General features: G+C 55.2%; 1 protein-coding gene across 1 annotated transcript in view; it reads right to left on the reverse strand.

Annotated features, from left to right (window-relative positions):
• NECTIN1 (nectin cell adhesion molecule 1) overlaps nucleotides 1–7255 on the reverse strand; it is a 60271-nt gene extending 53016 nt beyond the window's left edge. The window contains exon 1 of the mRNA XM_056509586.1: nucleotides 6483–7255. Coding sequence (XP_056365561.1) covers nucleotides 6483–6564 — 82 coding nt within the window. The 5' untranslated portion in view covers nucleotides 6565–7255. The remainder of the gene's footprint in view (nucleotides 1–6482) is intronic.
• Nucleotides 7256–15371: the final 8116 nt, after the last annotated feature.

A 15371-nucleotide genomic window follows, 5' to 3' on the forward strand; every position in this document is an offset into this window, starting at 1 on the left:
GCACTGGTGGGAACAAGATCTGGGCTTGCCTCCAAGGGGTCTCTGCTGGTTGTGTAGCCCAAGAAAAGTCAGAGTAAAGCCCCTTGGATGCCTCTTCCTAAGAAAAATGCAGCCAGAGCTTGATGCAGTTAATTCTCCAGTGAAAAGTGTCCTTCTGACTGCAGGCTTTGTAGGGTATTATTTCTAGGAGAGGTTTCAAGGCAAGGGGAGCCTCCACCAGGGTTGTGGGTTTGGGTGAGTTATGACTCCCCAGAACTGATAACTCAGAACTGGTAACTCAGAGCTGATAACTCATCTGGCACCAGGCTCGTGCTGGGCTGCTCAAGGACAGGGCAGGTTCATCCCTCCCTTGCTGCTCTCTCCTGCCCTGAGTGCCACAGCTCCCCAGCCAGGGCAGCACAACCATCCCATGTCAAGCTGTTCTGCACAGAAATCAGGAACAGAGAGACAGAAACTCTGACCTTTCTCCTCCCCTACTTCTCCTATTAAACTCTCCCTGGGTCTGTGATTTCTGCCCATCAGGGACTGTTTGTAACCCTTGGTTTTGCCAGGACACTCAGCACAACAACCTCTAATTACAGCCCTCACTCTTGACTCACACCAGCCTCTTGTGCACATCAGCACCAGACCCTGAGCCTGCAGCCAGAACTCTGCCCCCAAACTGTGCCCTTGGGCGGTGAAAATGGTCAGTGAAAGCTGCTCAAGCAGCAATTCCCTTGGTCCAGAGGGCGTCCTGCCAGGGGACATGAAATGAAACCTGGTTTTGCCACATGTGAGAGCCTCAGTGCAGAGAGTAGACACCAGCTGAAATCCCTGGACACACATGAGACAGCTACAGACCCTGCACTGCAGCAGCCTCACACAGAGCACTCAGGTGGCCACAGAACGCTTCATTGCAGCCCCCACAGATCCCTCTCAGCCAGGCCTTTGTGCTGGAATGGCTCTGGGCAGGCTGGATGGGAGCTGCACAGACCCTCTGTCCCTCCTGGCTGTGCCTCTCTCCAGCACAGGGGGAGGGAGGGATGGATATTCCACAAGAGAAGCAAAATAGCCTCAAAATCAGCCTGATCAGAGGGATGAGAGGTGGAGGCTGAGTCCTCTTGCCTAGCCAGGCTTGGGAGTACCTGCTGTCTCTCAGCCAGGTGGTCCATCTGGTGCTGCTGCTGCTCCAAGGCAGGGATGTGATTTGCAGGTCCTGGACCACATCTGGAGCATCCCTGCATGGCTGGGAGCAGATGGAAGCACTTTGCTGTTTCCTGCAGCTAGAAAGGCAAATAGGCTGGGATGGAGCTCAGAAAAACCCTTCAGTGTTCTTTAACTCCCAGGGAGGAGAATCACACTGATCCTGCCTCTCTTAGGCTCTTCTCCCTGCACACCTGGAGGCTGAAGTGCTGTCCACCAGTCCCCAACTGGTCTGGCTCAGAGCCTGCAGCAGAGAGAGGCAGAGTTGGGTGGATAATGCTCAGAAATGCTTCCCTCTTGCATCACAGCCAATAATGTCAAGGCAGGATTATAAAGCTCCTGCAGGGACTGTTGGTGGTGGGGGAATGGAGCAGAGATGGTTCATCAGGTTGGGTCAGTTCCTCCCACCCTTCCCCAGCACCCCACAAAGCTGCTGACACAACAAGAGCCTCTGTGCCTCCCTAAGCTGGGCCTGCTGTCCCTCGGAGCTGGGGACAGCAAGGGACTGCAGCTGCTCCCTCCCCATGGCCAGGGCTGCAGTCAGTGCCCAGACAGGACAACACTCCATGGGCAGCACTTGAGCTCCACACATCCCCAAGTGCTTGGAGGCTGGGACACAGCACAGGGCACAGAAAATAAATAACGTGGTGCAGCAAATTTCACTTCCCGTTTTCCATGTGACAGAGAAGGGACGTTAAATTCAGCATGGTGACAGAGGGGAAATTCCCCTTCCTCCCACAAGATCTTCAGCATCTGAGATCGCTGTGTGTGTGCTGGGATGTGCCCCAGTGCAGCCAGGATTAACCCTTCGCTGGGAGAAGGCAGGGAAACGTGCACCTGGGAGAACACCCAGGAGGAACTGTCTCATTTCTGAGTTAAACAAACCTTCACCTGAAACACCGCTGTGGAGCTCGGAATTCTCCGTGCTGGGATGGCTGAGCTCTGGTAATTAACACAAAGAGGTGTCTCCGATGCAAACTGGGTCCCTGCTCCAGCAGCACCAGCTCACCCTTCAGCACAGCTGCCCTGATTTAATCTGACGTTATTTGAAAAAGCAAAGATCTCCAGGGGCTGCAGATTGGAGTACCTTTCTTTGTCCCTCCCTCATTTGTTTCTGCTTTTTTGCACTGATAAGCCTGGCTGGCCTGTGAAAGGGATGAGCAAGAGCCATCAGCACCTCGGGCAAGGATGTTGCAAGACTCAAACTCTTTCTCAGCAGCCCTGGGGACTGTGGCCATCCTGCTGAGCACTGGCCAGCTCAGCCCTGCAGCTCTCACACACAGCCCAACTCCAGCTCTTCTGAAATGTTTGGCTTGGAGCAAACCAGTCTGGTGGGAGGTGTCCCAAGGGTGTTGGAAGGTGATGCCTTTCAATCCAAATCATCCTGGATTCTGTGATTAAAATCACTTTTCCTGCAGTGATTGCCCCCATCCCTGCCTGCTGGCAGTGCTGTGAAACTCCCCAGGGTGCTGAAGGTGGGAAAAAACCTCCCCCTGGCTCAGGGTGGCCACTGGCTGCTGTCCCCCCGGGCTGTCCCCAACCTGAGTGGCACTAGCAGAGGGCACGAGGTGCCCGTGGCAGCCAGGCCTGGGAAGCAGGACAGGGACAACCAGCTCTTCTGGTTCCTTCCATGATTCAGCCCTGCTCAAAGGAGCCCCGTGGTGCCTCCCTTTAAGCCTGGCTGTTGTGCCTGGTCCAGGGGTGATGTGCCAGCATCTCCTCGGCCACCAGCTCATCCCAAGCACTGGATGTGCTGCTGGATGTGTCCCTGCTGGTGGGGCTGGGCTGGGAGCTGGCTCAGGGGGCAAAGAGCATCAGCCATGGGGCAGACACGCTCCTGACGTGGGCTGAGCTGCCTCTGCCCCAGCCTGGCGCCTCACCCACGCTGACACACTCAGCACATCCTCCATCCACGCCAGGGTAAAACCCGACCGGTCGGTTTAAGGGAGGTTTAATGAGAAAAAAAATCGGCCAAAGACACGCTTTTGCTTCCTGAAATAGCCTGATGCTGCTGTTGGTGAGTTTTGGGAGGAGGCAGGTGGCGGGAGAAGAAAAAGTAACAACCAAGAACTCAACCCAAAGGCTGAAGGAGAATCTGGCAACATTTTTGCATTTTGGAAGCTACTTTGGGGTATTAAAGCAGCTCTAGAAAGTACAAGGTGGAGCAGATCCTGCTCTGGCTCTCCCCAGCCCTCCAGAGAGCTGCTGTACCTCCCCAGAACGAGCCCTCCCTGCAGCTGCAGCCGCGTTTGACCCCAGCCCTGCGGGTCACCAGCTCAGCCAATGCTCCGTTCCAGCGCCGCGGTGGAAAAGCCCCGTGTCAAAGCAGCCCCAGCCACCTCTGCAGCTCCCCGCTGGAGCATCCCAAAGCACTCTGCAGAGTGCTGCCAGGCCCCTCTGGGGGATCAGGAGGCAGCCAGCAGTGGCAGAGAGGGGTTTGTCTGCAGCCAGATTTGGGAGCAGAGGCCCAGATGTGCAGAGGCAGGACCAGGCACAGATGATGCCTCTGCTCTGTGTGCCTGCATCTCAAGCTGCAGGAGCTCCACAGGGATAAACAGACAGATTGTTAAGGCTTGGAAAGCACAAATTTAACTGCAAGTGTTCTTAACCTCTGTAGATCAGCTGCCTGGGATCTCTCCTCCCCTTCTCCCACGGCTTTCCAGCAACCCCTGTTGATATCAATATCTTGAATGGAGCATGAGTTGATACCTGGTTCCAAATGGATGGGCATGGAAGGCTGCAGGAGCCACGAATTGAATCTGTTCTGGACGATTGAACTGCTCACATTAAAGATAATTTGTAAAGCAGATTTTTATACGAGACTCCTTACAGCTTTTACAGCGGCGGAACTTTTATTTCCTTATCAGAGGAATAAAAAAAGCTAACGTTGTCTGAAGGGGGAGGTGGGTGGGAACAGAATGAAATGATCAGCTGGACATGACAGGTTTTCCAGAGAGCAGGCACTGCTCTGATCCCTCTCAGGTGTTGGGTATGAAACCACATTTTCCAACAAATCCACAGCTACTAATTCACTTGTAGTAGAGGATCCTGAGTTTCCTCTCCTTGTTAAGCAAGCTTGTCTGTATAAATACAGCTTTATATATGTTTATATACAAGATTTTGGCACAATGCATTGTGAACTCGAGGAACTCTGTGCCTCAGGAAGGCATCCAGACCTGGGGTCTGGTAAAACTCTCTCAGTGCTGGTCCTTCCCTGCAGCTCTGGGTCCATCCACAGCACCCAAACGAACGAAATAAATGAATGAATAAGTATTTAACCTACAGGATCAGACACTCCTGCAGCTGCGGTGCATCCACCACCCAACTGGTCGGGCCGAGAGTCTCGCCCACACAGGCTGCAGGGCAGCAGTGCTCAGGTTTTGGGAAGGATTATCCTGGAACACTGCGGAGCTGGCTCTGCCCTGGGCTTGGCAAGGCACCACGAGATGCACCACTGGCTTATCCTGGCAGAGCTGTCAGCGGGACAGTGCAAGACAAACTGCCACGCTACTGCAGTGCCCGACGAGCCCGCCTGGCTGCTGGCAGCACAGCCCCAAGAACAGCCAGAAATAGGAGATGTGCAGGGGAAAAAAGTCTTGGCAGGACAAGGTGAGATGCCAGGCTGTGTCAGGGTCACTGCGTGTCTCCTTGGTGAGAGCAGTTCCCAGGGGAGCACAAAGTCCTTCTGGTTGAGGCAGCACAGTCAGCACAGCGTTACTGCCCCTCCAGGGCCTTTCCCCGGGCGGTGGGGAGGGGCTGCCCGGGGGGAGGATGAGGAGGGAAGGCCGGGTGAGGACCAGCATGGAAAGTTCTGAGACTCCTTGAGAGGAGCCAGGGCTCAGCCAGGCTCCTGCCTGCAAGCGCAGAGGAGCGCGGGCAGCCCGAGGCTGTCCCTTCCGTCACCTCTGTTTGCAATGCACAGCAGATCCCTTTGTCCTGGGAGTACCGAGGTGCACCCAGCCCTGCTCTCATTGCCCTGTTAACCTTTTCCCTCTCACAGCCTCCCCGGTTTCTGGATCACCACCCCCTCCCATTTCATCTCTGCCCTCATCCACTTTAACCAGACCATCCAGTCGCTGTGATCTGTTGATCTCCCGTGTCCTGATGTTATCACACCCCTGTCTTTGCCAGCGCCGGGGAACTCTGGGCCCTGGCATTTGCTCTGATGGCCCAGAATTGGCTCCTGCGGCCACATCTCAGCCTGGCTGCTCCTCTGGGACGCTGCCCCAGCCCCAGTACCGGAGGAGTGGACGCAATTCCACCCTGCCTTCCCCGCAACTTCTCTCCAGCTGCAGATCCCGGCGCTGCTGCAGGCACAGGATCACTCGTGTGCCCGCTGCCAGCGCTCCAGCCCCAGCCACCAGCAGCCGAGCCCCAAAAAGGCAAAGCATCGCCTCTGTTTGCATCTCTCACTTCATTCACAAGCTGCAAACGCAGACTGCCGATCCCCTTTCCACGGCTCCGACTCCCGGAAAGCCCTCCAGCATGGCATTAACCCGTTCTGCACTGGAGCAGAATAATGAGTCCCCGCAGGGCACTCGCCAAAGTGGGTCACTCTCCGCTTCCCAGCGCTGTGCTGGAGCCCGGGGCAGGTCCGAGCCCAGGGAAGGGACGCACGGACGGCTCTGCCACCGCCCGGGTGGCTCCAGCGAGCTGGGGAGCAGTGGATGCACATCTCTGCCCGCTCCCCAGACGGATCAGAACCCAAGGGATGGATCGGAACCAAAGCGATGAATAAGATGCCATCAGGCAGCCAAGCTCAAAGGCAGCGAAAGGAAGCGCAGAAAGCTGGGAGCGGTCCAGCCGCTCCGCTAAAAAGCCCGTGGGAAGTGTGTGCGGAGGGGAGCGGGGGTTCTGGGGATGCTGGAGAGCCGAAACCCTCCATCCCTCCTCCCGAAACATCTGCGCTCCGTGCCCAGCCTCGTGGCTGCCTTTCGGGGGAAGCCTGGCTGCTGCGGCTCGCTAGACGCTGCTCGATCCAAAAAGCAAACAAACGGCCTCAGCTCCCCGGGCTGCGGAGCCCGCTGCCTGCAGCTGCTTCCAAAACAAACGAGCGTCTTGTTCCGAGCCGAGCCGGCGCTCAGAGCGGCCCCGGCTCTCTCCCACCCTCGCACAGATGCTCCCACACCTGCTCCAGACCGGGGCGCGCACCCCAAAAAGCCGATCCCGCCCTTCCCCGCCGCTCCGCTGCGCTCCCGGCACCCCCTTTCCCCCACGGGCACCCCGCAAATCCCCTCCGGGGCTGCGTCCAGCCCCGCAGCGCCCCGGCGGAGCCCAGCGCCCTCCGGGGAGCGGCTCACCTGGTAGGAGCGCGGCTGCCAGGATGCAAACTCCGATAGTCCAGCACGATGCACGGCAACTTGTCTGCAGCCGTGAAGCCATGAGAGTTCCTTAAGAGCGATGGGCAGGGGTCGGTCTGGCAGCGCCGCGGGGCCCCCCACCCTCCCAGCCCCCGGTGATGCTCAGGTCTGCTTGAAAAAAAAAAAAATTTAAAAAAAAAATACTAAAAAAAAAGATCGTAGGTGAGGAGGACAAAGAGGTGGCGGGAGGGCAGGGGGGCTCCGAGGGGAGCTCCGCACATCCGCGGGGCGCTCCGGCCGCGGGGCAGCGCGGGCGCTTCCTTCCGCAGAGCCCGGGCGAGTGACGAGGGAAGGGCGAGAAGGAAGGAGGGCGGGGGGGTGGGGGGGGTGGAAAACGCGATTTAAAAAAAAAAAAAAAAAAAAAAAATTTAAAAAAAGGAGAGCAAAAAATTGAGGAAAAAAAAAAATCAAAAAGCAACCCCAGACAAAAAAGAAAGAGGGGAGGCAAAACAAACGGAGAGCGGCTCGGCGGAGCCCTCCGCGGGCTGCGGCGCTGCCGTGGCTCCGGCGGCGGGGCTCGGCAGCCCCCGCCCGCTGCCCGCCCTGCGCTGGGGCCCCGGCGGCGCTCAGGCGGTGCCGCTGCGGGGCCGCTCCATGGCCGGGCGGGGGGCGCGGGGCCGGGCCGGCCGCGGGGCGGGGGTGCCCGGGTGCGGTGCCCGGGTGCGGTGCCCGGGTGCGGTGCCCGGTGCGGGGCTCGGCGGCCGCGCTCGCACTCACGCACACACTGGCGGGAGGAGCCTGGCCCGTGATGTCAGCGCTCCGAGAAGGAGGGCGCAGCGTTAACCCTTGGGCCGGCGGCTCCCGGGGATGCGCGGCGAGGGCGGGACGGGGTGCTCGGGCTCGCCGCCCGCCCCTCCGGATGTTGGCAGCTGGCGCAGCTGGGCTTTGTTCGCCGTGTCCGGCCGCGCCGCCAGCAGCCCAGGGCGCCTCGCCGTGGGCTGGAGGAGGTGCTCCTGCCTCGCCACCCCGTGGGCTTGAGGCTGTTCCCGAATTCCCTTCGCACGCCGGAGCGCCCCGGGCTCAGCCTCCCAGACCGAGCGCATTTTTCACCGTGAGAAATACGCGGAGCCCAAAGCGGCGATCCGAAACGCCTGGAATGTGGATGGCACAGCGTTTTCCTGGGGCCTGCTGAAAGAAAGAGCTTGTTCTGGCCACCCTCTGTGTGCGCTGATAAACGAGGGGATCCAGAACTGGCACAGTTCTGATGCGCAGGAGGAGGGGGCAGCGGTTTCGCCGCGCTTTGTAGCAGCGTTTATTGTGCGGACACAGACACGGCCTTTGTGGATCTCTCGCCAAGGAGGTGTTTAGCCTCCTACCGCCGGCTCCCGGGCTGCCCTGGCCTCTGCAAGGATGCTGAACCCCAAACAAAGATGTGAACAACAATGACAACAACCAACAACAAAGTCATGTTGATTTCAAGCTCCATTAGAACAACACAGGAACAAATCAATGCCTGGCAGGCAGAAAAGGACGGGATCAGTGGGGAAGGATACCACACATAGTGGGAAAGGGAAAGGGGGGGCAGCCAGCAGCTATAAAAAGATACCCCTAAGGACCCCTTCAGCAGTCTCCTCCTCCTTTTAATTCCTTTAGAAGTTAATTCCTGTTCAAGGGAAGGATGGGCAGCTCTGTAACAAAGCGGATTAGGCAGATACAAGGTTTGTTCTGAAATAACAAAAGTTATTACGTAGTAATGAGGTTTAGTTAATAGATTCACAGACTGTAAGGCCGCTGGGATTCCTTTGGACATCCTGCCTGTGGAGCTGGGGCTGCTGAGCTGATGAATGCTGCCTCCTGATCTGCTCTAAAGCTGCAGCCCCGGGCTCAGGAGTGCAGCCCCCCATCCCTGTGGGCAGGCAGGCTGTGGGGAGTTCCCAGCATCCTTGTTGCTGGTTGGTTTTCCTGCCCGTGGAGTGTTTATCTGTCTAATTTCAGTTTTAATCCATAAAATCTCATTATTTCCTTTCCCAACTCCATTAAAGAGATACCTCCGATGAGACATTGTTCCCCTGGGCAGGTCTCTGAGTTACCATGGAGTTCCCCACATTAACAACTTCCAGTTCACATTATTCCCAGAGTCACACTCCCCTTTCTCCTGTTTATTCTGTTGTCACTGCACCTGAGCTGATGGATCTGTGGGGCAGCCACACCTCCACACTCCTCCTTTCAGCTTCCTGCATTTCAGGTGGGGGAAAAACTCACATTTCACTTCAAGAATATGGGGAGATTCGATAGAGCCTTGGGGCCTTGGCCTTCCAAATCACAGACCTCAACCATGTGAGACAAAAATGTAAATCCATTTAGCAGCAGCAGCAGCAGCAGCAGTGGACCATTAGCCCTGGTGCATCAGGCCTGACTTACTGAGCCAGAATGTATTATTTTCATGATCCTGCACAAAGCAAAACCCATCACATTTGGCACAGTTCTGGCTGTTAACTTCTAAGATTTATTACACAGTGCCATGGGGCCCCTGTTCTGCAGCATTTTGTGAGTCCAAAATTTCCGTGAAGCCCAAGGGGACTTGAGAGGCAGGAGCAGAATTGCTTCGGTTTGGCAGTTTTTTGTTATTTCTAGGGGGGGAAGATAATAATATGTAACATATTTAATTGCATCATACTTTGTATTTCTTTTTTTTTTTTTTTAATTTGGGGAGGTCTCTGTGTGCCTGTCCTCTGAGGGGCTGGGGGTGCTGCCTTCTGCTTTGCTAGATCTGCTGGTTTGGCCCATTTTTTACATCCTTGTTCTATCATCACAACAGTGGGTTCCTAAAACTCATCCCAGCCAGAGAAAAGGAGCCCTGACTGTGCCTGCAATGATAAAACAGGGGATTTCAAGGCTCCTGCTGCAGGAACACAGGAACCACTGTGAGACTCAGAAATCCCTTCCATAAATCTATAAATGTGTTCCACTAGAAACAAAGAGAGAAAGAAACAACTCACTTGGTGCCTCAGATGGAACTGGGCTGTGAGGAATCCCACCTTCTCCAAGGAAAATTATTTTTAATACTGTGATATTTACCCTCTCTTGGGTTTTAGGGGTGGTAAAAATCTCATTTTAGGTGGCAGGTAGCCACCAAAACAGAGATCCAAAGCCTTTCCTGTGCACCCCTGTGAAATCTGGTTTAGGCACACCCTGGACATGGTGTAGGAACTTGGCCCACACTTACATAAGTTGTCACACCAATATTGCTCTAAAATTGCCATTAGAGCATGAAACAACATTTGGCTGGGGGGGAAAAATAAAAAAAAAAAAAGAAAAAACAACAGGCTTGCAGTGTTTTGTCCTCCCAGCACTTTGGCTGTTCCGCCAGCAGCGGGTTTCTGCTGATGCTGCCGTGTGAGGTAACGTCTCCTCAGCAACCTGCTGGAGTGGGGCCTCCCAAACCCTTCCCACTGGAAATGTGGTCATTGGGCAGTGGGATGGGCTGGGATGGGCTGGGAGGGGCTGGGATGGGTTGGGATGGGGCTGGGATGGGTTGGGACGGGATGGGGCTGGGATGGGGACTGGGATGTCAAGGGATGGGATGGGATGGGATGGGATGGGGATGGGATGGGTTGGGATGGGGCTGGGATGGGGCTGGGAATGGGCTGGGATGGGATTGGGAATGGGCTGGGATGGGACTGGGATGGGATGGGATGGGATGGGATGGGATGGGATGGGATGGGGATGGGATGGGATTGGGATTGGGATTGGGATGGGATGGGATGGGATGGGATGGGATGGGATGGGATGGGATGGGATGGGATGGGATGGGATGGGATGGGGCTGGGATGGGGCTGGGATGGGATGGGATGGGGCTGGGATGGGGCTGGGATGGGACTGGGATGGGGCTGGGATGGGACTGGGATGGGGCTGGGATGGGATGGGTTGGGATGGGGCTGGAGTGGGGCTGGAGTGGGATGGGATGGGATGGGATGGGATGGGATGGGATGGGATGGGATGGGATGGGATGGGATGGGATGGGATGGGATGGGGCTGGAGTGGGATGGGATGGGGCTGGGATGGGGCTGGGATGGGCTTGGGATGGGATGGAATGGGATGGGATGGGCTGGGTTGGGATGGGATGGGGCTGGGATGGGATTGGGATTGGGATTGGGATGGGGATGGGGCTGGCACTGGCACAACTCCTCTGGGGGGGATCCTCCCCGGCGAGCTGATGCACATCCTTCCCCAGGGTGGAACCGTTCCTGGAGTCAGGCTTGTCCAAATCTTTCTGAAGCAGCTCCTGTCTGCCGTGGAGCGAGCACAAAGGCAGGGCTGGGCTGATGGATGGCCCCCAGGGGAGCCAGGAATTCCCCCAGTGCCTTCCCGAGCAGTGGCCTCTTCCCCGTGGCTCCCTGCCGCTTGAAAGGCTCAGTGGGGACGGACACCTTCTCGGAGATTTTCACAGCTACAACTACCAGAAAGTCCTGGAAGGAGGGGAGGAGGAGGGGGGAGGGATTGCTCTTTAAAGCGTTCCTCGGTAGGGTTTTTCAGCTGCTTTTGTTTGCTGCAGAGCCCGCAGCAGAGAGCTGTCACTCCGAGCGGGGAGCGCGTTTGACACTCCTGCCTGTGCCGTGTACCTGGTGTGTATTTGCTGCAGTGCTGATTACATTAACTCCCGTGTTTATAAACATTTGGAATCAGTGCAGAAGGCTGCGCTCGACGGAATTTTAAAGCCCGGCATCAGTTTTATTTTTGCTTTTTCATCTGTAAACACACATCATGCAGCCAGCAGTGGGGGAGCAGAGGTGCAAAGGGTTTCCGTGCTTGGCTTCACTTCTGAGCTCTCCTGCTACAGCCTCCTCCATGAACTCACGTTTCCACAGCACACAGGCACTCACAGGCAGCCCGCACTCCCTCAGACCTCCGTGCACCATCCTGTTTTAAAAGGCAATTCAGCGCTGATCGTCGTTCCTGCCCTGCTGTTCTCTGGATAGGGCCAGCAGTTAGAGCAGGAATTCAGTCTGAACTGGGGAGAAAATTGCCTCCCGGTTAATGCGAGCTGATGTGAGCTGCAAACAGCAGTGGGGGATTTTTCTGAGCCCCTCTGCTGAAGGGTTTGTGAGAGCCTGGCTGCTGCGCTGTCTGAGTGCCTTAACCCTGGCAATCCCCACAGCACCCCCTTGTGAGGCAGGAATTAAACGTAATCCTCATTGTACATGAGAAAAGAAACCCGGGGGGATTAGGAATCCCAGCCCCGCAGGAAGCAGGATGAGTTCTGCTATGGATTTCTAGTGGGAAGCAGCTGGAATTGCAAGGCTGGTGGGCCTGGGGGCACCCACGGTTTGGAAATGCCCTGCAAGGGCTGCAGTGAGTGGCTTTCAACCCAGCCAGCCACATGCTGGGGAGGAATTTGGGCTGGAATTCGGGGTTTTGCTTTCAATCCAGCCAGCCACACGCTGGGAAGGAATTTGGGTTGGAATTTGGGGTTTTGCATGGATAAGAGTGATGCAAACTGTGGCCGGCTCACACCACTGGCCCGAGGTTTGGCCAGTGCTTTGTGTGGGCTCTGTGTCAGCCTGTTCCCATCAGCACAGAAAAATTCCACCATCAAAGCTACGAAATGCCTGAGAGAAGGAGCTGCTGTCTCCCCAGAAGGAGCTGATAGGGAAGAAGGGATGAAAAGGCCTCTCACAAAGCACTGGGGGTGGTGTGTGCAGCCCACGAGAGCCAGAGGCAGGCAGGAGATGAGGCACAGCACCCACAGGGACCCTGTGGCACAGGGAAAGGGGAAGCAGAGGAGAAACAAGGAATGAAGTCAGCAGGAGCACTTCAAAGGGCATTGCTGATGAGGTCCTGCAAGGGGAATTCTCTCTCAGCTCCATGAACCCAGGCACGGCCACAGCTCGTTCAGAGCCGGTTGCTATTAGAAAATAACATTTATTATTGAGCAGCACTGTGCCCTGCCATCCCCAGAGCCCTGGCAGTGCCCATGCAGGGAAGGCAGGGCTCAGAGTCCCAAACCAGGCTCTGACAGGGGGTGTCAGGAGCTGCTGTGCAGCCATCCATGAGGGAGAGCTCTCAGAGAGGATTTCTGCTGCCCTGCAAATTCACTGACACGCTCTGCTTCGGCTTCGAATCGGGAGCAGGGCTTGCTGCAAATTTACAAGTGGAAATAAGCCTTGTGCTTTTAGTGGTTGGACAAATAGGCTTCTCCTCCTGCATTAGCTCTTCTGGGCCTGATCTCTGGGTCACACAGGGCCTGTCTCGTTTGCAGCTGCCGTGGCAGTGGCACCAGAGGGTGAATTTGATGCTGTGGCAGCAGAGCTGCAGTGATCAGTGAGCTGTGCCCCTGCTGCCATCCCAAATGTGAGGGGCACGTTGCCACCAGCAGGGTAAAGCCACTGTCACCCTCTGGAGACCTTGAAGTGGGACCAGATCCACACCAAGGTGTAATTCTGCAGCAACTCCAATGCTTTATGTTTAGCAAACCCATGTCAGACATGGGAATTTTTGGTGTAATCCTGGAGTGGGTTGAGCCCCAGTCACAGGGAAGGGACTGCCCCACTCAATCCTTGCCATTATTTCTGAGGCACATCCAGCAAAGATTATCTTTCATCTGCCTTTCTTTCATTAATTTCTGACTGTCCCAAAAACCCAGGACCCTCTGCCCCATGCAGGCCAGGTGGGACACAGGAATCAGCACATTCCAGAGATGCTGCTTTACCCTCCCTGGGGCTGTCAGCTTTGATAAGCAGAGATATGATTGCTAAAGGCTGAGTTTACCTTGTCTGCATCCATGGATCTCCTGTGGAGGTTTCCTGTGCACGCTCCTCCTGCAGCCCAGCAAGGGAAAGGTTTTTACTGTGAACAATGCAGAGAGAGCCCAGAGTAATCCCCCTCCCAGCCTGCTTTGTAAAGGCCAGCCAGGCCTGCCTGATGTCTATTCAGAGGGATTTTGCTGCAGTCTGAGGAGTTAGCAATGGGAATTTGGAGGGACTCCAAGGGGAGTGTCTCTGTCAGCCTGGAGTCGCTGCAGAGGACACAGTGGGGTGTCCCAGTTTGTCCCAGAGGAAAAACTCACGGGCCAGTTCCTCCTCCTGGCTCCTTGTGGGGTTTGTTCTCCTCCATCCTTGAGTTTGTGCTTTCTTCTGCAGATGCTGGAGGGAGGAGGGCACCTAGGAAATCATGAAACCTTTCCAGAGGCTCTGGGAGGCTTTGCCCATCTCCCTGGGAGAGCTCATCCTCATCCTCATCCTCATCCTCATCCTCATCCTCATCCTCATCCTCATCCTCATCCCCATCCCCATCCTCATCCTCATCCCCATCCCCATCCTCATCCTCATCCTCATCCCCATCCTCATCCTCATCCTCATCCCCATCCTCATCCTCATCCTCATGGCTCCCCAAACTTTCCACCAGCCAAAGAAACAAGCTCTGCTCCTAACTCCTATTTGGGTTTATTTGTGATGGAAATAAATAAATACTGGGAAAACAAAACAAAACAAAACAAAACAAAACAAAACAAAACAAAAAACAGTGGATCAATGGTACTTTAGAGCCTTCCCATGAGGCTTTGGATTTTGGGGAGCCAAATATTTTTGCCCTCTCTCCTAAGTGTGACTTTATTTCCATGTGCCATGAGCCCCTGCCAGCCTGGGCACTCACCAAGAGCTGTAAAGTGACTTAATGAGTCATCTCTTCCCAAGCAGGGACAAAAAAATGTCACATTAAATTTCTGTTTGCAAATTTTTCAAATGCCTGGCTCCAGCTCCCTGACACAAAATGAGCTCACAGTGGGAACTGTCTGCAGGGCTGCATTTCCACGGGGTTTTGGTGGGGGTTTGGTGACATTTCTGGGTTCCAAATCCCATTCTCACGGGGGGACAGCTAAGCCAGCACCTACACAGGGTTTAGTGGTGGTAAAATTCAATGTTTTCTGCAGATTTGTGAGCAGGAAGAGACCCCTGAGTTCAGCCTGTGTTTTTGACACCTTTTTTCCCGTGCAGTTTTCTGTGTTCAAGGCCAGGTTGAGCTTGGTTACATTTTATTTTATCCTGAAATAAACAATTGGGACAAGAATTCAGATCTCCCAATGCTTGTCTATGGCATTTCTATGTGTCCAGATTTCAGGCTGAGCCTTCATCACCTCCTGCCTCAGTTTACCACCAAAGAGGGGAAGTTTGGAGGCCAAAAACCTTTCAGCCCTTTAACTCAGAGCTGGGATAAATGAGTAACTGGTTTCTATCTGGGGCATTCTGGGGATATCACTCCGTGCTGAGTGTCTCAGGTGAAGTGTTGGGGATGGATAATGGCAGGGACAAGCTCTTAAGGGCTTTTTCTCCTTCTGTGGGCAGCAAAAGTCTCTTTCCTCTTCCAGGATAACCGGAGAGGAGCAGGACTGTGGGCTCACTCCATTTGTCAAGCGATTCTTTTAAATGTATTTAAATACTTTTACAGCCTCTGTTAATGAAACTTTGGTGACCCTGGGGCTCCTGAGGGAATCCATCTGCATCTAAGTGATGGAAAATGAACTCGTTAATGGCTGGGCCCTGCTTAGTCAATATGGGATATCGATTCCTGGTGATGAAGGGCTGGGTGGGAAGGGGCTGGGCTAAATGGGCTTTATCCTGGGCTGGGTGGGCAGTGATTGATGCAGGATAGCTGGGAAAACACCTCGTTTTAGGGATTTAGGAGGGCCTGCCAAGCTGAGCTGGTGGTGCCTGGAGGACGTGGAAAGGCTGTTTGAGATCTGAATCTCTGTTTTCTGCTTCTGCACTGCTCCTCACCCAACTTTGACAAAAACTTTGGGTGTCCCAGCTTCCCCCTCTCTGAAGGAGAGACGCTTCTCCCTGCTCCCAACAAATCTAATTTCCTCCTGTCACAGCTGATGCAGCAGGGGCAGGG

The sequence above is a fragment of the Oenanthe melanoleuca genome, chromosome 24 (genome assembly GCF_029582105.1).
Source record: "Oenanthe melanoleuca isolate GR-GAL-2019-014 chromosome 24, OMel1.0, whole genome shotgun sequence".
In the NCBI taxonomy this organism is placed as follows: Eukaryota; Metazoa; Chordata; class Aves; order Passeriformes; family Muscicapidae; genus Oenanthe; species Oenanthe melanoleuca.